At 42.0% G+C, this 22,680-nt stretch overlaps 1 protein-coding gene across 6 annotated transcripts in view; it reads left to right on the top strand.

The window, feature by feature from the left end:
• The window catches only part of TMTC4 (transmembrane O-mannosyltransferase targeting cadherins 4), a 60,193-nt gene that overhangs the window by 34,546 nt on the left and 2,967 nt on the right, over positions 1–22,680 (top strand). For 5 of the 6 annotated variants that reach the window (XM_079138611.1, XM_079138610.1, XM_079138612.1 and 2 more), the window contains 7 exons: positions 145–316; positions 398–529; positions 5,722–5,801; positions 5,974–6,081; positions 6,181–6,322; positions 16,531–16,645; positions 17,761–17,873. In XM_079138611.1, coding sequence (XP_078994737.1) covers positions 145–316; positions 398–529; positions 5,722–5,801; positions 5,974–6,081; positions 6,181–6,322; positions 16,531–16,645; positions 17,761–17,873 — 862 coding nt within the window. The remainder of the gene's footprint in view (positions 1–144; positions 317–397; positions 530–5,721; positions 5,802–5,973; positions 6,082–6,180; positions 6,323–16,530; positions 16,646–17,760; positions 17,874–22,680) is intronic. The other variant, XM_079138614.1, reaches the window with a different exon arrangement.

Genomic DNA, 22,680 nt, shown 5'->3' with positions numbered 1-22,680 from the left:
GGTGACATTTTTCTGCCGATGTTGGTATCATTTTCAGTTGATGGCATGAAAAAAAAGAAAGGTCTTTATCATTAATGTTGAGTAGGACGTTTTTCTTGACAAATCCAAAAAGAACCATTTATTTAAATAATTTTAATCTTCCAGAATCCTTACACTGGGCCTGGGATTTCTTGTGATCCCCTTTCTTCCTGCAAGCAACCTGTTCTTCCGAGTGGGCTTCGTGGTGGCCGAGCGGGTCCTCTACCTCCCCAGTGCGGGCTACTGCATGCTGCTAACCTTTGGATTTGGAGCCCTGAGCAGACATACTAAGAAAAAGGTATCAATCCAGAGTGGCACTGTGTATGGCCAAAACAGCTGCAGCTGCTCACTAGTGACGTTGCTTCTCTCTCTTCTTAAGAAGCTCATTGCTGCCTTGGTGCTGGGGATTTTGTTCATCAACATCCTGAGATGCGTGATTCGCAGTGGCGAGTGGCGGAGTGAGGACCAGCTTTTTCGAAGTGCCCTGTCTGTGTGCCCCCTCAATGCTAAGGTACCTTGGCTGCCATCTTTCTTTTAAAAAGACTTTACCAGGAAATGTTTTGAGTTCTCCAACTGAGTACGAAGAACATTTAATGTTGGACAGTAGCATGCATAACACCATGACCAAATACATGGGTTTTTTTCTTTGCCGTATTTTTTAAATGATTTTGATAAAATTCATAAAAGTTCCACTTAACTAAAATAATTCAAAAGAAGTCATTAAAACCAGGCAATATCAATGAAGCAGATCACTTAAGTGGAATCCTACACACCTTCCAGTTGCTCTAAAGGGCAGGGAAGGGGACATCACATCTCCAGGTGGGGGTTGGGCCACTTCAGAACCCACTCTGGCTTGAGCAGGAGCTGCCTCTGCCACACTGCAACTTGACGGTGGTAACACCTGCAAATGGGCAGTCATTTGGTGCAGGACATTTAAATTATGCTGTGTATTTCACAAAATATGTATTGATGTCACCGTCAGGTTCTTGGCATCTGATTGCTTTTGTCAGAATGGGTAAACAAAAATGTATAGACTGTAAAATAGGCAGTGTTTTTGTTGAAGCAGTCTGGCAGGAATACATTGCCCTGAAGATTTTGATTAATCTGAGCTTTGCACACAGCCAGCTGTGCCTCTTTGGGCAAAACTAGGCTGTGTTTGAATTTTCAGTTCCCTTCTCTCTAAGAAGGGGATGACCCCGCAGGCTGGGCTTGTTCTGAGGCCCACGTGAACAAAGGCACCTCAGACAGTGGCCAGCACAGAGTAAGTGCCAAGAAGTGCTGCTTGCATGGGTTCTTTTGAGTTTGAGCTTCCTGTTAAGTGGCAGGAAGTTTTAATGGCATTAGGGTAGAGGTCTTTCCTATTAGTATAGATTATTATCACTAAATAATGATACCTTTTCTCTTGGGCCACCCGAATTGAACATGCCTGGGACGCTTACATGCAGCCCTCCTGGGTCGGGGGAGCTCTCTCGAATTCTGTCTCTTTTCCACATTCTGGTTTTACAGGAAAGCAATGATTTCAGACAAATTTATGTGAATAAAATGCAGAGTTGACATCTTATTAGGACCCTCAGTGAAGGATAGTAGATAAAAGGTGCTGACTCCTGTCTGTTCTTTTCTTGGATTTAAAACATCTTGTTCGTGTTTTATAGTTAAGGGACTTAGATAAAAGAGTGAATTATTTGGAGCTTTTGTCTTTGATTTGCTGACTGATCAATTTATTTCATGCTACTAAAAATAAATTGCCTTTGATTTAATTTTATAAACGTGAATAGGTTTTGCTTTATTTTTACTTTTCTGTGTGAATAGCAGTAATTACCCCTTCTATTTATATAGTTCTGTACCACAAGGAGCTCAGGTTCCTTTGTAGAGGCTATATAATTAATCTCCATTATCCTCCTGCTGGGTTCTTTATTTTTCCAAGTGGGAGAAACTGAGGCATAGAAAGGGCAAACTGACATTCAGGTTATTAATTTGGGTGACTACATGCTCAGGTAACTAGTAAATGAGGGGGTGGGACATGTGACAGCTGGGTGTCAGAGTCTGCTGGTGGCGTGGTTTCCTATACAACAGGCTAGAAAACACAGGGCATGCACACACAGGCACACAGTTGTGAGAAGGGTGTGTGAGTCTGTGCACTTGTGTTTCTTTTTATAACTTAAGGCATGCACCAAAGGTCTCATTTTCAGAACAAGACCCACTGGTAGTTGTTTTCTAAAAACTTTTCAATTATATGGTTCAATGTAAGCAATATAGAGGGTTTTTTGTTTTAAACTTTCTACTATAAATCACAGTGTTGTACATTTGCCTTCCTTTCTTGGACAAAAGCTAGATCAGTTGCAAGAAAGAGATCTCAGTTCTTCCCTTCAGGCCATGATACGGGATGAGCCCTCTGTACCGCTCTCCACCTGGCATTCACTGAATATTAAGTGGGCAGCTGAACCTGGATCTAGTTTATACCCAGATTTACAAACCAAGACTCATCTTTTTTTAAAAAAGATAGCAGTGTCAACACAGGTGGTGCCTGTGCCTGGCCTGCATTTAAATACCACAGTGCCTTGTATATGGGAGGCACTTAATTATTAGTTATTGAATTGGGCCAAATGGAAATTGAATTCACTGATCCTGCTGTGGATGAGATTGCAAGTATCTAATTTATTTGCAGTCACTTAGTTTTTAAGGCTTAAATATGTGTTGCACCTAGGATCAATTCTGCAATACATTCCAAATTCTTTTAACAATGAGAAGGATCATAGCCCACCATGATATATCTCTTGAAAGAGCAATCCAGGATAGTTACAGGGTTTTTAGTTTAAAACATTTTAAATGGAATATCCACGGTTGGCAGGATTTTTCAAACAAACTGATTTAGTACTGGTATTAAAAGTGCCTTTCATTCCTGATGCTTTTACTTTACATTTATATCATTCAGTTGTGATGGTTGTTTGTGTCTGGCTTCTGTACTGGTCCCTCTCTTAGCCTGTGTAGCACAAAGTTCTGAGGAAAGTTGAAGGAAGAATAAATAGGTTTTATTGGTTTTTTTTTGTTTTTTTTTTTTTTTTTCAGTCTTTCATATACCATGGAAACAAAAATCTCTCATTCTCTAAATACTTTCAAGCAACCTGGCTGTCAGGTTTGAGCTTTGTTTAGTTTTATAATCTAGGCAGCTATTTTCTAGTCACAAAATCTCTTCCATATAATCCATAGGGTAAAGCTGCTCACTGGTTCTTAATTAGGGACCTCCTTCTAGGGCTGAATCTGGCTTCAAGTCATTCCACTTAAATAACTGCGATCTGATTGTCCAAAGTGCCCCTTCCTCTCCCTGGGTCTCCTGGTCTGGCATTCTGAGCATCTAACAGAACACTGTCCATACTGCAGAGGGCAGTTGAACTCTTTGTCTGAGCTTTTTATGGAGAAAATAGAATTTGCCTAGAACAAAGGAAAGCAGCAGGAACATGGGGGTGGAAGAGGTGGAAGTCATGTTGAAATCTGAGTAGGAGCTGCATTTGTGTTCTGAGGACATCCCTCACAGCTTGCATTTTCTGGCCTTCGGTTCTTTTGTGCATGGGATGGAAGGTGAAGTCGCACTTGCAGGCTGGAGTCTGGGGAGATGGCAAAATCAAGCTGTTTACGGCCCACATCTCCCAATGCATGCTCTGGTAATAGCGTTAACTGAGCCACCTCCAGACCATAATTTACAGATGAAAATACCTATGAATGGACAATACTTGGGTCCAGGAAGCTAAATTTTACTGTGTGGTCCTCAGGAGTGCACGTTTATACTACCTATGATTTCTCTGCTTGTGACCCTTCCTGTCAGATTAGATAAACACAACTGTTGCTTCTTTCCAGTGTCAAAGGAATCTGTTGCATGTGTGCCTACAGAGTGTCACACTGCCCCTTCCACAGATCCACTTGAGGAATCGCCATAACTGTAGGGTAAGACTCACTGTGCAGGCGTATCCTATCCTCAGGTGGCTTGAAGCCGGGTTCATGTGTGATGCAGCTGGAATATGTTTCAGCTGTTGCTGTATTCCAAGGCTCATTGGTTTGCTCCACCTGCCATAACAAAGTGCCACAGGTTGGGTGGCTTAATCACAGAACTCTAGTTTCTCACAATTCTAGAGACTGGAAGTTCCAGATCAAGGTGTGCACAGGGCAGGTTTCTCCTAAGTGCTCTCTTCGTGGGGTAGAGATGGCCGCCTTCTCCCTGTGTCTCCACATGGTCTTTCCTTTGTGCACACTGGTGTCTATGTGTCCAAGTTGCCTCTTCTTGAAAGGACACCAATTAGATTGGATTGGGGCCACTCATATTATCTCATCTTACCTTAATTACCTCTTTAAAGACCCTGTTTCCACAGTCACTAGTCACTAGTGCCTATTATAAGGCACATTTTACTCCAAGAAGAAAAGCAGATGGTGTGAATGAAGGGAACTAGAAATTGCCTAGAGCAGTGAGCCCATGGTCACCCAGCACCTGATAATCAGGTGTCATATAGACAAAGAAACATGGGCTTAGGAACCCACGTCCAGATCCAGCTTCACAGTCAATGCCAAAGCAGTGTGTCAGCTTGGAGAGCTACTGTCGGGAGAAGAGACTGTCGAGGCATGCACCAAATGCCACACCTGCACTTGGGTGGCTCGGCATGTGGCAGCTGCTTGTGATACAAGCATCTTACCAGTCACCCTGAACACTCATAACTGAATGGATATCTATAGTCCGTCCTTTCCTAAAGTTGCTACTAGACTTTATATTACATGGTCCCAAAAGGAGCTCTCAATCACCAGTATATACCTCTGATCATAGAGATGTAGTGGGATGGTTACAAGGGATACGGGGAGGAGAGAATGGGAGCTCTGGTTTAATGGAGGCAGAGGTTTACCATCTGTCATCACCTGGAGGACGCAGAAGGTGGGTTTCATAGGTGTTGTTCAGACTGCTGTGGCAGAATACCACGACGTGAGTAACTCAAACCACAGACATTTACCTCTGTGAGTTCTGGAGACTGAATAGTCCAAGATGAAGCCCCCAGCAGATGCAGTGTCCAGTGAGGGCCTGGACACTGGGTTCAGAGACAGCTGTCTTCTCACTGTGTCCTCACCTAGCAAAGGGAGGGCGAGAGGCTCTCTGGGGCCTGTTTTATAATTGCACTGATTGTGTTCTTGAGGGCTCCCCTCGTGGTCTGATCATCTGTCCAAGTCCCTGCCTCTAAATACTGTCCTCTTAGGAGTTAGGATTTCAACATAGGGCACATAAAATGTTTCTCACATAATGGATATAAAGCAAAATTCTTGTAACACCACCAAAGAAAGACATCACGCAAGAAGGGGCTGCATCTGGATAAAATGGGCAGACAGAGTCACAGTTTCTTACCATCACATCCACATGTGACTGACCGTGATCTCAATGGTAATGGGGTGTGGGGGAGAGAAGGGGCATTTGAGAATTAGGAATAAAATCAGCCTCACTTCGTGATTTTGTATTCTCTGAGAAGTAGTTATTTTTCCTTCTGTCATACTTTAGTGATATGTGTGCTTATTACCTTCTAGTCTTTTCTTACAGCGTGGGGAGTTAACCTGCCCCCAAAGGGTTTTAGCAGAAGTTCTAAGGGGTGTTTTTTCAGTTCCTCTCCCTCTGTGTTCAGGTAGAAAATGTGGTAGGTGTCCAGGCTCTGGTGGCCACATTGTCCTCTGTATTTTCAGGTTCACTACAACATCGGCAAAAACCTGGCTGACAAAGGCAACCAAACAGCAGCCATCAGATACTACCGGGAAGCAGTAAGGTATGCAACCACATCTTCCAGAAGTATCACTAGTGTGCGTGTTTTGTTCTCACTTGCTGGGATTCCTAACTCTTCCTTCTAAGACCCTATCCTTGAGATGTCTTCACTGATTCCTGAGAGTTTGGTAGAAAATACTCAACAGTAATAGCTTGGTTTCTCTCTCAATTTCCAGATTAAATCCCAAATATGTTCATGCCATGAATAATCTTGGAAATATCTTAAAAGAAAGGAATGAGCTACAGGAAGCTGAAGAGCTGCTGTCCTTGGCTGTCCAGATACAGTAAGCATTGCTTTTATAATTAGGCCAGGGACAAAGAAACAAGCTCCTGTGCGCTGACATCTGAGCCTTTCTTTTTCTTGTTTAAAAACGCTCTTCCAGGCCGGATTTTGCTGCTGCGTGGATGAATTTGGGCATAGTGCAAAACAGCCTGAAACGGTTCGAGGCAGCGGAGCAGAGTTACCGGACAGCAATTAAATACAGAAGGAAATACCCGGACTGCTACTATAACCTCGGGCGTCTGGTAAGGCCAGGCCACCCCAGGCCTGCAGGAAGAAAGACTGGGTTCCCCTTCATTAAAATCAAGGGACAGTCATAAGGCCTATCCAGCACTCAACATTTTATAAAGCACTTCCGTATCCATTTATCTCCTTTGAAGGTAGCTGTTTGATTTCCATATGGACAGTGTTGAAACTCTGATGAGCAAGAAGTCCAACTTGAACCAAGGTTACAAGATCACCAAGGCAATAGGTGAAACTCAGGATAGATTAAAACTTTTTAAATCTCTTCTGCCCTGAAAAACTATCCCAAAGAGTAACTTCCTGATAAACATTTCTCTCTCTCTCTCTTTTTAACACAAACTGAATAGAAATGGATTTAAAAACAAACCTGGTGTGTGGTTTCTGAGTTTCTTTGTTCTCCTATCTCAGGGGAACAGATCTCTTCATCTGCAGGGGGCATTTTCCCTAAGAGAAGCTTGGGAAGTCAGGGCACTTGCCCAAAAGGGCTTTGGCATTACTTGATGGAAATAGAAAATAATGTGTTCCATAAGTGGTTTTTGACAGACTGCGTATGAAGATCTGATTGATCTTGATTTTCTTCACAAAATGAGGCACGCAAATAGGAAAATTCTTTAAATGGGAATTATTATATTCTCTACTCAGTCAACTCTTTAATTTGGTTTCAAGAAACCAAATATATATTCCTAATGTATTTAATTATATTAGGTGAAATTGTTAAGGAAGAAACTTTTGGTTCATTTGAGTCAAGCTAGAGTATACATCTAATTTTCCAGATTTCACCCAGCTTAACCTCACATGTAGAATAGCATCCCAGTGTCCTAATGAAGTGCCTATTTGTCCTCATTTTAAACTCTTGAAGCTTCTTTGTTTTCTGGAGTCCTTGTGTTATCAAACAGTAGTTTCCTCAGCTGCTTGTACATCCACCCTGCTTCAGATTGGGAAATCAAAATCTCCATAGAGAATTGCTATTTAAAAAATAAAAATGATCCCCACCCAGGTGATTCCAGTATCACTGGCCCTGCCTCAGAGAAGCAGCTATAGCCAAACGTTGACCCAAGGATCATGTCAAAGCAAAATGACTGGGAAGAGCAACCCAGAAAACATTAACTGCTTTAAATTTATTGGAACACCAAGCTTCCATTTTTACCATGATGTGAGTGATTTGGGTCTTTGTTTCTGGACAAGGTAGCCATATTCTGCTGGGATGTGGAGACACAATTTTATGAATGGAGGAAGCAAGGTGGCAGGCATGATAAAGACCTACCCTTTCCATTCTACATAAGTCACTATAAGTGGGTTAATAATGTTTATGTTATAAATTTTAAGTGAAACGGCTTGTTTTTGTTCAAAAGAGACAAAACATGTTTTAGTTACGAGGTACTGTAGGGGGAGACCATCTCTGTGCTTTCTCCTGGGTGGAAAAGAAGTTCCTTTTCCCTGAGCACGGGCAGAAGGGTGGCAGGACTGTGGCCAACCCAGGGACAGCGAGGGGCTGGATAGGAAAGAGATAGCGCAGCACGCCCACTGCCCCTCATCAGCCTTCTTAGAACCACTGGGCGCCTGTTTTCTTTTGTTTTGTTTTTCAGCATTTTCAAAATTCTGTGCTTTATGATCCAGTTACACACTTTGATGCTAAAACAGCTTCTCAGTGAAACTGGAAGACTGGAAAAGAACCAGAACTGTTCTAGTGATACGCTGTTGGGGTGATCAGTAGGACATCATAATGATGTGAGCAGAAACCAGAGAACTCGACAGCATCCCGAGTGGGGTCAGTGCTCACAGAGTTGGCCGAGAGAGGGCAGGCTGGGTGCAGGGGTGCACGTGGGGAGGCCGTTGCCTCTCCTCCCCGGCTGCTGGACTGGTGCTTGAGCAGCACGTTAGACTCGCTGTCCTTCCTTTTACCTCTGCTGGGACTAGCTCTTCTCTCAGGTCCCTGCTTGTAAAGTGAGGGCATCACCTGCAGCCTTCTAGAGTGCCCCGTGTGTCTGCCACAGCCTCCTGCTTTACGGTTCTGCTCCACAGCCTTCTGCTCTTCCCCAGTAGCTGCCTGTCCCTCCGTTTCCTTGGGATTTGGAAAATAGAGAATATCTGCTAAATGAGCATACTGGAAGTTATATCCCAAGAAAGGATCACAGATACAGAAAATACCTGCTTTAACAGTACACTCTAGTCCTGGGGAACATTACAAATTCACCTGCAAGATCTCCAGTAGCGCTAAACAGATTGAGACCTTGATATTGTTTACTAATTAGGCTGCCCTGAAATGCTTTTCCCTCAGTCCTCTGCCCCCACCCCTGTTCCTGCTCATTTAAGGCTTTTGCTGTCCATTGTGGTTTAATTACCCAGCTTTTGCCCACTTGACAGCTTAAAAGCATTAAGAGCTTAATCTTTAACAGCTCAACCAACCCTTTTATATATTGGTGAATAAGAGGCACTTAATAACTTCAAGGTGTCTTCTTTAGAAGTCTCATTTTTATAACATGAGATAGAAATTTGTTTTGACTTTTGGATCTTGATAAGGGAATATAATGCAGTTCTCTCGTGGAATAGGAAATTAGGAAGAGCTGGATTATTTGGGACATATTGCCAGTCCTAGAGTGTTAAAGTCCAGTGGCCAGAGAGGTATTACTGGAGACAGTTCTCTGTGCAGAAGCTGATTGCGTCACTCAGAATGCATTCAGGGAAAACAGCGCACAAAGTACTGTAAATGGAAAAGGTTTAATATGGGGAACTGGTTAGATGGTCATTGGGAGAATGAAAAGGAAAGGGTAATGCTAACCTAGATTAACAAATAGTTTTGGGGAACAAATGGGAGGAAAGGGAGCTACCGGAATTGAAAGACTAGAGGCTGTGGTCATAGAAAGGACCCCTGCTTCCAGCTGCTCTCCCCACTACATCTGATGCTTGCAGCAGAAACTGTTGGCAGAATCTTTACCAGGAAACAAGTGTCACAGGAGCCAGGGAAGTGCAGTTGGCAGGCTCCAGCCACGGCCCAGAGTGGAGCGTGGAAGGATGGGCAGAGGACTCGTGGGAGGCCACCATGTATGTGCCCTCTGCTTTCTGCTGGGTGGTTCTTGTTCATCACCATTTTTTCGTTTCCCCTAAAGTGTTTGCTTGTTCTGTGGACAAGAGTGGAGTGGAAGCAAACTGAAAGTCCCTTGCCTGATTCCATCTGTTGTTATTCAATAAATAGTAATAATAACAATCAAAATAGTAGTAGCCATAAAATGAATGCTATATGAAACTTAAAATGTGTAGCCATGAAATGTGTTGTACAGTATCAGGCACGGTGGCACATTGCTTATAATCCCAGTGGCTTAGGAGGCTGAGGTAGGAGGATTGCAAGTTCAAAACCAGCCTCAGCAACTTAGCAAGACCCTGTCTCTAAATAAAATGTGTATGTATGTTGAATGGTTGAAGTTAAGTTGGTTGTCCCAGGTTAAAATGTCTCCATGGGTTTTGTTCAAGTGAATCCCTGCTTATGACATGGTGGATAGAATTGTCTTGAAAAATCACTAGAATAGCTGATGAAGAGAGAGAATCAAATGTTAATGTAATCAAGCATCCCACATGAGTTTAATTTTTATCATTCATTTTAAAGAGTAAAATATTATGACCTCATTTTCTGAGTCTCATGGGAAATTCTGACATCTTTAGTAGATGAATATTCATATGTGTTTACATAATTCATTAAACCCATCTTTTTCTTGTATAAATACCATCTATGTGCCGTGTGGGTCATAAGACAAATCAAACATTCCTGTTATCTAATGAAAAGATACATTAAGCCAGGTGTGGTGGTCCACACCTGTAATCCTAGTGACGGGAAGCTGAGGCAGGAGGATCGCAAGTTGTTTACTCTTCTAAATAATACTTCATCAAGATGAACTGCAAGGGGTCTTTCTGGATAAAGAATAATGAGCAGTACTGAAGTATCAGTAGCCTGAAATATGATTTTTTTAAATTCATTTTTATTATGAACAAATGGGATACCTCTTGTTTCTCTGTACATGAGGTAGAGGCATACCATTTGTGTAATCATACATTTACCTAGGGTAATAGTTTTTGATTCCTTCTGTTATTTTTTTTCCTCCTCCCAACCCCCTTATCCCTCTATAAAGTCCCTCCTTCCTCCGTTCTTGCCCCCTTCCCACCCCCTGTATGTGTCATCATCCACTTATTAGTGAGATCATTCGTCCTTTGGTTTTTTGAGATTGGCTTGTCTCACTTAGCATGATATTCTCCAGCTGCATCCATTTGCCTGCAAATGTCATAATTTTATTATTCTTTATGGCTGAGTAATATTCCATGGTGTGTGTGTGTATGTATGTATATATATATATATATATATATATATATATATATATACCACAGTTTCTTTATCCATTCATCAATTGAGGGGCATCTACGTTGGTTCCACAATCTGGCTATGGTGAATTGAGCAGCTATGAACATTGATGTGGCTGTATCTCTGTAGTATACTGATTTTAAGTCCTTTGGGTATAGGCCGAGTAGTGGGATAGCTGGGTCAAATGGTGGTTCCATTCCAAGTTTTCTAAGGACTCTCCATACTGCTTTCCAAAGTGGCTGCACTAATTTGCAGTTCCACCAGCAATGTATGAGTGTACCTTTTTCCCCACATCCTCTCCAACACCTATTGTTGCTTGTATTCTTGATAATCGCCATTCTTATTGGGGTGAGAAGGAATCTTAGGGTAGTTTTGATTTGCATTTCTCTTATTACTAAAGATGGTGAACATTTTTTCATATGTTTGTTGATTGCTTGTAGATTTTCTTCTGTGAAGTGTCTATTCATTTCCTTAGCCCATTTGTTGATTGGGTTATTTGTATTCTTGGTGTAGAGTTTTTTGAGTTCTTTGTAGATTCTGAAAATTAGTGCTCTGAGGTATGAGTGGCAAAGATTTTCTCCCACTCTGTAGGCTCTCTCTTTGCATTGCTGATAGTTTCCTTTGCTGAGAGAAAGCCATTTAGTTTGAATCTATCCCAGTGGTTGATTCTTGCTTTTATTTCTTGTGCTATGGGAGTCCTATTAAGGAAGTCTGATCCTAAGCCAACAAGTTGAAGATTTGGACCTACTTTTTCTTCAATAAGATGCAGGGTCTCTGGTCTGATTTCAAGGTCCTTGATCCATTATGAGTTGAGTTTTGTGCAGGGTGAGAGATAGGGGTTTAGTTTCATTCTGTTGCATATGGATTTCCAGTTTTCCCAGCACCATTTGTTGAAGAGGCTATCTTTTCTTCATTGCATATTTTTGGCACCTTTGTCTAGTATGAGAAAATTGTATTTATTTGGGTTTGTGTCCGTGTCCTCTATTCTATACCGTTGATCTAGTTGTCTATTTTGGTGCCAATACCATGCTGTTTTTGTTACTATTGCTTTGTAGTAGAGTTGAAGGTCTGGTATTGCGATACCCCCTGCTTCACTCTTCCTGCTAAGGATTGCTTTAGCTATTCTGGGTTTCTTATTCTTCTAGATGAATTTCATGATTGCTTGCTCTATTTCTGTAAGATACGTCGTTGAGATTTTAATTGAAATTACATTGAATCTGTATAGCACTTTTGGAAGTATGGCCATTTTGACAATATTAGTTCTGCCTATCCAAGAACATGGGATATCTTTCCATCTTCTAAGGTTTTCTTTAATTTCTTTCTTCAGTGTTCTGTAGTTCTCATTGTAGAGGTCTTTCACCTCTTTTGTGAGATTGACTCCCAAGTATTTTTTTTTTTTTTGAAGCTCTTGTGAATGGGGTAGTTTTCCTAACTTCTCTTTCTGAAGATTCATCACTTGTGCATAAAAATGCATTGGATTTTTGAGCATTAATCTTATATCTGCTACTTTACTGAATTCACTTATGAGTTTTTAAAGTTTTCTGGTGGAATTTTCTGGTTCCTCTAAATATATAATCATGTCATCAGCAAATAGGGATAGTTTGAGTTCTTCTTTTCCTATTCATATCCCTTTAATTTCCTTGGTCTGTCTAATTGCTCTGGCTAGAGTTTCGAGGACAGTGTTGAATAGAAGTGGTGAAAGAGGGCATCCCTGCCTTGTTCCAGTTTTTAGGGGGAATGCTTTCAGTTTTTCACCATTTAGAATGATATTGGCCATGGGCTTAGCATAGATGGCCCTTACAATGTTAAGGAATATTCCCACTATCCCTATTTTTTCCAGTGTTTTGAGCATGAAAGGATGCTGTATTTTATCAAATGCTTTTTCTGCATCTATCGAAATAATCATGTGATTCTTGACTTTAAATCTGTTGATATGGTGAATTACATTTATTGATTTCTGGATGTTGAACCAACCTTGCATCCCTGGGATAAAACCCACCTGTTCGTGGTGTACTATCTTTTTAATATATTTTTGTATGTGATTTGCGAAGATTTTGTTGAGAATTTTTGCATCAATGTTCATTAAGGATATTGGTCTGAAATTTTCTTTCCTCGATGTGTGTCTGTCTGGTTTAGGTATCAGGGTAATATTGGCTTCATAGAATGAGTTTGGGAGGGTTCCCTCCTCTTCTATTTCATGAAATACTTTGAGAAGTATTGGAATGAGCTCTTCTTTAAAGGTTTTGTAGAACTCGTCTGAGAACCCATCTGGTCCCAGACTTTTCTGTGTTGGTAGGCTTTTGATGACTTCTTCTATTTCATTACTTGAAATTGATCTTTTAAATTGTGTATATCCTCCTAGTTCAGTTTAGGTAATTCAAATGTCTCTAGAAACCTGTTGATGTCTTTGAGATTTTCTATTTTGTTGGAGTATAGATTTTCAAAATAGCTTCTAATTATGTTTTGTATTTCAATCCTGTCTGTTGTGATATTTCCTTGTTTATTCTGAATTTTAGTAATTTGGGTTTTTCTCTCTTCTTTGTTAGTGTAGCTAAGGGTTTATCAATTTTATTTTTTCAAAGAACCAACTATTTATTTTGTCAATTTTTTCGATTGTTTCTTTTGTTTCAATTTCATTGATTTCAGCTCTGATTTTAACTGTTTCCTGTCTTCTGCTACTTTTGGTGTTGCTCTGTTCTTCTTTTTCTAGGGCTTTGAGCCTTAGTGTTAGGTTACTTATTTGTTGGTTTTTTCTTCTTTTATTGAATGCACTCCATGAAATAAATTTTCCTCTAAGAACTGCTTTCATACTGTTCCAGAGATTTTGATATGTTGTTTCTTTGTTCTCATTTACCTCTAAGAATTTTTTAATTTCCTTCCTGATATCTTTTGTTATCCATTCATCATATAATAGCGTATTATTTAATCTCCAGGTGTTGGAGTAGTTTCTGTTTTTTACTCTGTCATTTATTTCTAATTTCAATCCATTATGATCTGATAGAATACAAGATATTATCTCTGTCTTCTTGTATTTTCTAACAGTAGCTTTGTGGCATAATAGATGGTCTGTTTTAGAGAAGGATCCATGTGCTGCTGAGAAGAAAGTGTATTCACTCTTTGTTGGATGGTATATTCTATAAATGTCTGTTAAGACTAAATTATTGATTGTGTTTTTGAAAGATCTATGTGGTGTGAGAGGTGTATTAAAATCACCTAGTATTATTGTGTTGTGGTCTATTTGATTTCTGGCATTGAGAAGGATTTGTTTGATGTATATGGATGAGCCACTGTTTGGGGCATAGATATTTATGATTGTTATGTCTTCCTGATTTATGCTTCCCTTAAGCCGTATTAAATGACCTTCTTTATCCCTTTTGACTAGTTTTGGCTTGAAGTCCACATTATCTGAAATGAAGATGGATACTCCAGCTTTTTTGCTGAGTCCATGTGCATGGTATGTTTTTCCCCATCCTTTCACCTTTAGTCTCTGGGTATCTCTTTCTATGAAATGAGTCTCTTGCAGGCAGCAAATTGTTGGATCTTTCTTTTTAATCCAATCTGCCAGTCTATGTCTTTTGATTGATGAATTCAGGCCATTAACATTCAGGGTTATTATTGAGATATGATTTATATTCCCGGTCATTTGGCTCTTTTTTTTTGACATGACTTGATTTCTCCTTTATTTGGTTGTTCCTTTAGGGTAGTTCCTCCCTTTGCTGATTTACATCATTGTTTTTCATCTCTTTCTCATGGAATATTTTACTGAAATATTCTGTAATGCCGGCTTTCTTTTCGTAAATTCTTTTAGCTTTTGTTTATCTTGGAAGGATTTTATTTCATCGTCAAATCTGAACGTAAGTTTTGCTGGGTATAAGATTCTTGGTTGGCATCCATTTTCTTTCAGAGCTTAAAAAATGTAGTTCCAGGCCCTTCTAGCTTTTAGGGTCTGGATTGAAAAATCTGCTGATATCCGTATTGGTTTCCCCCAAATGTAATTTGATTCTTTTCTCTCGCAGCCTTTAAAATTCTGTCTTTATTTTGTATGTTAGGTATTTTCATTATAATATGTCTTGGTGTGGGTCTATTGTAATTTTGTGTATTTGGAGTCCTATAAGCCTCTTGTACTTGATTTTCCATTCCATTCTTCAGATTTGGGAAATTTTCTGATATTATTTCATTGACTAGACTGTTCATTCCTTTGGTTTGTTTCTCTAAGCCTTCCTCAATCCCGATAATTCTTAAATTTGGCCTTTTCATGATATCTCATAGTTCTTGTAGATTCTGTTCATGATTTCTTACCGTCTTTTCTCTGTTTGGTCAACTTTGTTTTCAAGATTAAATAATTTTGTCTTCGATATCTGAGGTTCTGTCTTCCAGGTGTTCTATCCTATTGGTTATGCTTTCTGTGGAGTTTTTAATTTGGTTTATTGTTTCCTTCATTTCAAGGATCTGCTTGGATTTTTTTCAGTATCTCTAACTCTTGATTGAAATGATCTTTTGCTTCATGTATTTGCTCTTTTCACTGCCAATTGGTGCTATCATTCAATGCCTGCATTTGCCCTTTCATCTCACCATTTAATGCCTACATTTGCTCTTTCATCTCCTCGTTTGCTTCCCTGATCATTTTAATTATGTACATTCTGAACTCCCTTTCTGACATTTCTTCTGCCATGCTGTCATTGGATCTTATTGCTATACCGTCTAGGTTTGTTTGGGACATTTTCTTCCCTTGTTTTCTCATATTGCTCAGGTATCTACCCCTCTAATAAAGAAACTCTGGAATATTGCAAATTTCCTCTGTTGACTAATATTTTCTCTGTAGATTTCCAATAACTCACCTCTTAGCCTTCAGTAGCCTGAAGTCTTGGAGGAACTTGATAATACGGTGCTCCACTAGGAAGCTGGCCTTCTATGGGTGGTGGCCTTCAGGTTGGGTATAGTCCCCGGTGGCTCTGAGTTGGTACCGAGTCTCTCAGTACCTCCTCTTCTTGGCTCCTGGGTCTTGTCAAAGGTCCTCCTGCCTCCTGTAGGTGTCTCAGGAAGGAGATGCCCTTCCAATGATGATGGCCACTCCCTCGGGAGTAATTCAGAATGCCTGCACCAGCCTATAAAAAATCCTCTGGCTAGCTCTGTGATGGCGACAAATCTCCGTGTGGTGGTCGGGCGGTGTTGTTCAGTGATGCCCTTTGTCTTTGGCCTGGTGGTTGGGTGGGTTGGCTACCCGCAAGGCAGGCGGGTTGGGTGCCCACCTACTACCTCTGCGATGCAAGCAGTCTGGCTCACCTGCCAACTCATTCCACGACTACGACCAACTAGTGATGGCACCAACCTAGGTGCAGGGGTCAGACAGGGTTGCTCAGTTATGACGTCTGTCTTTGGCCTGCTGACTGGACTAGTTAGCTGCCCACCACCTACCTCCACGATGTAGGCGGCCTGGCTCACCTGCCAGCTCGCTCCGCGACTGCGACCAACCAGTGATGGCACCGACCTAGGTCCTGAAATATGATTTGATACCTAGCATAACAAATAATAGATTACGTAGCTAATATGTCTAAGCTCGGGACCTAGACCACTGTTCCAATCGCAGATCTTCATTTCCAGATGTCTGACTTTGGGCAGGTTAGTAATTTCCCAGGCCTTATTTGCTTCATCTCCAAAATAGGGATGATAATAATAATATCTATTTCATTGAGCTTGTTTGAAAGGTAAATGGATTACTAGGGGAAAAAAACACAAGTTCCATAGATAAAGCTTAGGTTGTTTTGGGGTTTGTTTTCATAAGTTTGATTTTGTTATTAATATCTTAGAGAAAAGGCAGACATTTGAGATAACTGACTTTTTTTGTCTTTGCATTGTGTTCAGTATGCAGATCTGAATCGCCACGTGGATGCTTTGAACGCCTGGAGAAACGCCACGGTGCTGAAGCCAGAACACAGCCTGGCCTGGAACAACATGATCATCCTCCTCGACAGCACAGGTGCACGAGAGGGAAGAGGGGTCAGAGGAAACCATCCCACCCTTCAGTCCTGCTGAATAACTGAGAAACAGATGAGTGTGCTCTCCTCCACCCCTCGTTAAAAAATTACATGGATGTATGTGAACATTTTACATTACAAAAACATCCATTCTTCCAGAAAATGGAGCTTCCTTTGATATATTGAAATATGAATATTGGGTAATGGTGTTGAATCATTGGGGAAGGTGTGTGATACCATCTCTCTTATTCTGAAGCCTGTCATCCAACCACACCATCATCCAGGATGCTGCAGGCACCCAGATATGAGCAAGAGGCTTCTGGACTCCTGGGGTAGAAGGCAGTCCATGTTCTGTAGTTCACTGACTGTACATATAGAAGACACCCTCCAGTTTATGCCAAGATCCATATTCCCAGTCCTTTTTTTTTTTTTTTTTTATTTCAAGACAGCCTTGCTGAGTTACTAAGTCTGGCCTCAAACTTTTAATCCTCCTGCCTCAGCCTCCCAGGATTACAGGCAGGCACTACACTCAATTCTTAGATCTTATTTGAGAATTAATGTTATTGACCCAATAATCTGGTTGGTTTTTAGCCTACAGCAGACCAGATTCCACAAATTAGGAATTCCTCTGCAACCCCTGCTTTAAAATGCGAACCATTCTTCAAGAAACCATGTTGTTCCTTGGCAGAGTTTAAAGCTAGCAGGCCATCTAAAGGGTACAGGGAAGAGACTGTTTCCAAGAAAAATGCAGAGCGCACACACTTCCACTTGAGAAGTGTTTCCCAATTAAGATGTCACTGTGATACGCTTATTTTGCAGATGTTTCCTCCAGTTTGGGCATAAATAGTGTCTAGGGGAAGATTAAAACTAGGTTTTATATGTTTTACAGAAATTAATCAAAAGCTGTTTGTAGAATGTGTCAGAACTCCGCTCTGAGTCGCAGAGGCTTTGCCATTCATGAGGCTGCCTGTGTGTGTGTGTTTTGCACATTCTGCCTGGATTTCCCCAAGTAGTTTATTTATGATTGTGTGTGATGTGTAAGTCCTTTTAATCAGAGGGGACAAAAACACAGGTACCGTGTGAACATGCTCTTCACTTTTCCATTTTTTCCTCCCAGGTAATTTAGCACAGGCTGAAGCAGTTGGAAGAGAGGCACTGGGATTAATACCTAATGATCATTCTCTTATGTTCTCCTTGGCAAACGTGCTGGGGAAATCCCAGAAATACAAGGTGTGTAAACCGCAGATTGTGATTTCTTGTAATCGATGCCAGCAGCTGACAGAAGCCATCAGTGCTACTTCTGCCCAGCTAAATTCGGAATCAGGTCAGAGCCATGGCAGCCGTGCACCTGGGTGACCTGGTCAGTTTGTTTCCTGGAGAAGGTGCCCAAAAGATGGATGCAGGGTCAAACCCAGTGTCTTTCCTCATCATAACTCGGCCACACGTTGGGAGGGGAAGGGAAGAGAAGCCAGGGCAGGGGCGTGACCAGGAAGGCTTGCTGACACTGTTCCCATGCACTGCCCGGCTGGGGTGAGGACCATTCAGCGACTGCTCCCTCCGGGACACGTCCCAGCCCCCACCCTTTCATGAAGGGGTTGCACAGTGTCCCTTGCAGTAGAGCCAAAGCTGAGTTCTATTTATGGGAGCTGTTTTCTGCACAAACAATAGAATAACCAGCCTATGAGGAAACAGGACTGGCCTACTCTCTCCTCTGAGGGACAGGTGATCAGCAAGGCCCTAGAGGTTTCTTACCAACAAACCAACCAGGTGATCCCCAAGGCCCTAGGAGTTTCTCACCAACCACAAGGTAGTAAATCTGCTCCTCTTGGGCGCCCAGGATTAGTGAGGAATAAGCTGGTCCTAACTCCATGTGTGTTAAGATTCTGAATACCCAGTGATCTCAAACTCTAATTTTGTATATCAGAATCACTGAGGGAGCTTATTAAAACAGATTCCTTCCCATGAGGTTGGGGTCAGGTCAGGGAATGTACTTTACTTTTTTTTTTTTTTTTTTTTGCCAATCTGGGGGTGGAGTTCAGAGTCTCACTCATGCTAGGCACGCACTTCACCACTGAGCTGTATCCCCAGCCTGGAGTGTGTTTCTAACCTGCACCCTCAGTGCCTGACACACATGGTCCTTTTCAAGGCCAAATATTTCAGAATCAGGACCTACATATTATTTTGATCACTCTGAGGCTACAGATAAAACCTAAAGCCTAAAGGTAGTGATTAATTAATATTTGATTGGTGTTACTTATTTCTTCTTTTTCTGTTCATTAAATATCATTACTAGTAAAATTTTCTATAAGAGTTAAAATATTTCATGGGTTTCATTTTTTAGTGTCAGGGAATTTAGTAGCTTCACTATACATTGTTAGTAATTCTAGATTTTGCTCCAAAGATGGTTTTTTGAGAGGCTTGGTTTTACTTTTTAAGGAGCCACTTGAGGGGTGTGAGAGGGTTACAGGTTTCCTTCCTAATGACCTTTGACCTTTTCAGCCATTGTCAGCCTAGGATGTCAGGAGTCTTGGTTCTCCATTGACCCAGCTACAGCAGTTCTTCAAGATGCAGTTTATATGATTTTTCTTTATTTTTTTTCCCACTTCTTTATGGGTGCATTATAGTTGTGCTTACTGATGGATTTGTACGTGGCATTCTTACATAGTCGTACATATTTGTACATGCACACAATACACAATATAATTTGGCCACTATTACTCCCCAGCACTTTCCACCTCCCTCTCCACATCCCTTATATGATCATTGTATCGATTTTTCTATCATCCTACAGTCTACACATTGGAATTTCTATTAAGGGGACAGAACCCAGGATTCATTTGGCTTCCAATTCACACGGTCCTTTTTTTCCAGGTTATGTAGAAAATATTCTATAAAGCAGAGTGGAAAAATGAGTTTTCCATTTCCCTGCACATTTTTGATCCTGATTGTCAAGGCCAAGGTGCTGAGCCTAAGATAAGGAAACAGAAGATGAAATCTGAAATCAGGAGCTCACATTGAATTCTGGGGAGGCTTGAGGGCTTCATGTGACTCCTCCAGCCAGGTGTCAGCCACACAGTCTTATGTTAAGGATTTGGAATTTTAAACAACTTTGTAGGTTTTTTCTTGTAATGCAAAAAACAATGCCTGTTGCTGTTAGTCTGTGCGTGCCTGGTGCTGCTTGTCTCAAGGTTCCTTGCTCTGGATGCTGTGGAGAAGGATATGGTGGTGGTGTGCAGCTTGGGCTCAGTCTGACTGGGTCTGCTGTCGGGACAGCCCACTTTTCACCCGAGTGCCTGGTGCTTTTAGGTTGCTTACTGACTCAGTCTCTAGGGAGGCTACTTGTGGGCAGAGCCCAGTCTCCAATCCTGTCTCCACTGCTGTTCTCCACGCTGCTGGGTGGTTTTAAATGCCTAGTTCATAGTCAGGAAGTGACCTAATGCGTCTCTCACTGGACTCTGGAAACTCCTGTTCTGGGGCTTTGACATGCAGAGTGAGCGTTCTCAAGCCCAGCACCTTTTTACATATTAGGAATCACTTCACTGCCCCTGGCCTCAGTTTGTTCATGTGTAAAATAGAAATACGGATCTGTGGAACCTCCTGATGAACAAATGCACAAGAACATAATCTAGGACTATTAAATCTATAATAATAGATTTCATTTAATCAAATGAATCTCTAGAGAGTATTTAAACCTATTAGAATTTGTTACCTCTTGCCATTGGATTTCCAGTCTGGAATTAATGTGATAGAGAAAACTACAAAAGTAGTGTTTTTCAGCACATGATGTGTTGCTTCCTGACTGAGTCTGTATTGCCCATTTCATTGGCCCCATAGTTTACGAACAAGTTACATTTTTTTTTTTCTGGCTACATTTTGATAGAGCAGTTTCTCACACTCTGAACATTTATGTCACACCTTTACGAACTGCTGTTATTTCTGTATCTAGGTCCTCCCTGACTTATTACTTATTTGATACTTTTTAATAGATTTTAACCACACAGTGTATTGAAAGTATAGATATATCATACTGTAAGTATAAGGAACTGAAAATGAAACAGTTTTACCCAGTCCCAGCTACATATTTTCCCTGACCATGGCTCTGAGCCTGAGGGTCACCTGTTCTTAGCTTCAGGGGAGATGGTAGGTGCTAGAGGGTGGCCCGCAGGCCTCTGCCACGTGACGCCTTCTATCCCAGTGAATCCGCAGGAAGGAGGGAGAGCTGAACAGGGAGTGGTGGTCTTGCTGTGCAGTTCATGGTTTCAGCCCCCCGATGACCACTTGCCTTCCCTGACGCAAGTGGGTCACAGTGGCCCTGAGCCGCACCTCCCGAGGGCACAGAGGGAATTGAGGGTCTACTGGGCAGTGACGGGCTGAAGGAGCTGCCCAGTGAACACCCACACCCGCTCCTCTGAGAGACGCAATCTCCAAGGCCTTCCCAGTCCTAAATGTTTGTAAGGTACATTGTGTCTGATGCTCTTCAGAAATTTTCCTGTCATTTCTTGGACCTGGAATGCCTGCAGAATCTGTGTTCTTAAGAGGCTCCTGGCCTCGCCCTCCTCCCGGGCCCAGGTGCAGATCAGGGCTGCTGACGCTTGCGCTGGAGGCCCATCTTTTCCTCACAGGGAGGGTGTCTGGTCCACACTCGCCTTCCCTAGACCTGTCCCTCCTCAGATGTGCCTTCTGCACTTGTGTTGTGGTGTACCCACCCCAGGCCAAGAAATGGACTCACGTTTCCTCCCGTTGAGGCCTGGTCAGTGCTTTCTATCAGTTCTGCCTCAGACCCATTCTTTCCTCCCCAGCCTCCTAGCCCCCTGCAGAGTTCAGATCCTGCCTTGCCAGGAATAGCAGCCCCTCCCCACCCTCAGCGCTGCTCTCTCCTCCGGTCCCACCAACACCCTCATCCTAAGTGACTGTCATCCCCTCGGGCACTGGAGCAGTTATGTAAATAAGAAATTAATCCAGGACCCCCTAGAAAACTCCTAACCTGCTTTTTATCCCTAAAACAGTTATCTCCATTGAACCCTGCATTATCTGCAGGCAAGGGAGCATAATTAAGTAGATTTCAGTTGCCTGGCCTTGCATTGTAAAGTTTTAGACTTCAGATGGAAATATTTGAAAATCATCAGAATCAGCATAACTGTGTAGAAACCACTCTGCAATCCATTTGATTAGTGCGCTGGGGTCTTTTGTTTTTGTTGTTCTTGTTGCAACTTACTTGATACAATAGGAAAATTGTGGGCCTCTTTTTTTTTATTTTAAGTAGTGGAAATTGAATCCAGAGTGTTCTGCCACTGAGCTACATCCCCAGCCTGTTTGTTTGTTGATTTATTTGTGTGATTTATTTATTACTGAGGCTAGCCTTGCACTTGCGGTCCTCCTGCCTGAGACTCCCAGGTTGCTGGGTTACAGGTGTGCACCACCATGTCCACCTTGAGGGCCTCTTGAAGGCATTTCAGCTACTGCAACTTGGCCTGCAGACACTGATGTAGAGCTGACATCCTGTATTTTAGCCTGATGTCTTTGTTCAGGCACTTCTGAATATTTCTAAAATGCAAAGTTTTCTCTGCTCGTTCTGTCTAAAAAGCACTGGTTTCAGAGATGTCCGCCTACATCACCAGCATGTGTCTCAGGACAACCACGAGGGCAAAGGAGCTGCTGCTTTTGCAGGTTAGAAAACGCGGAGTCCAATGACAGAAGCCCACCCAGAGAAATACACACAGGACACAAGAAGCAAAAATAATTATCCCCAAACCAGAACCTTTGGTTGTTAAGGTTTAGGGTTAAGTGCCATTTGCGGCATCGTGACCCTCTTGGAAGAGGAATGAAGCGGGAGTGAATGGTGGCCCCCGGCATGTGCCAGGGAGGACAGACTGGATGTCTTCATCTTTGTGCATTACGGTAGAGAGCTACAGTCAGTCTGCAGCGTTCAGGGTGATCAGGTAGGAAGATGCTGTGCCTGTTCTGCAGTGACCACGTTGGACATGAGGGCGATTTGGAGGAAATGCCAGCCTGTGCACATCAGGCACTCGGTCACGGC

This window comes from Sciurus vulgaris (assembly GCF_902686455.1).
Source record: "Sciurus vulgaris genome assembly, chromosome: 4".
Taxonomy (NCBI): domain Eukaryota; kingdom Metazoa; phylum Chordata; class Mammalia; order Rodentia; family Sciuridae; genus Sciurus; species Sciurus vulgaris.
Note: the sequence above shows the minus strand (reverse complement) of the source record. Positions and strands in the feature narration are given on the sequence as shown.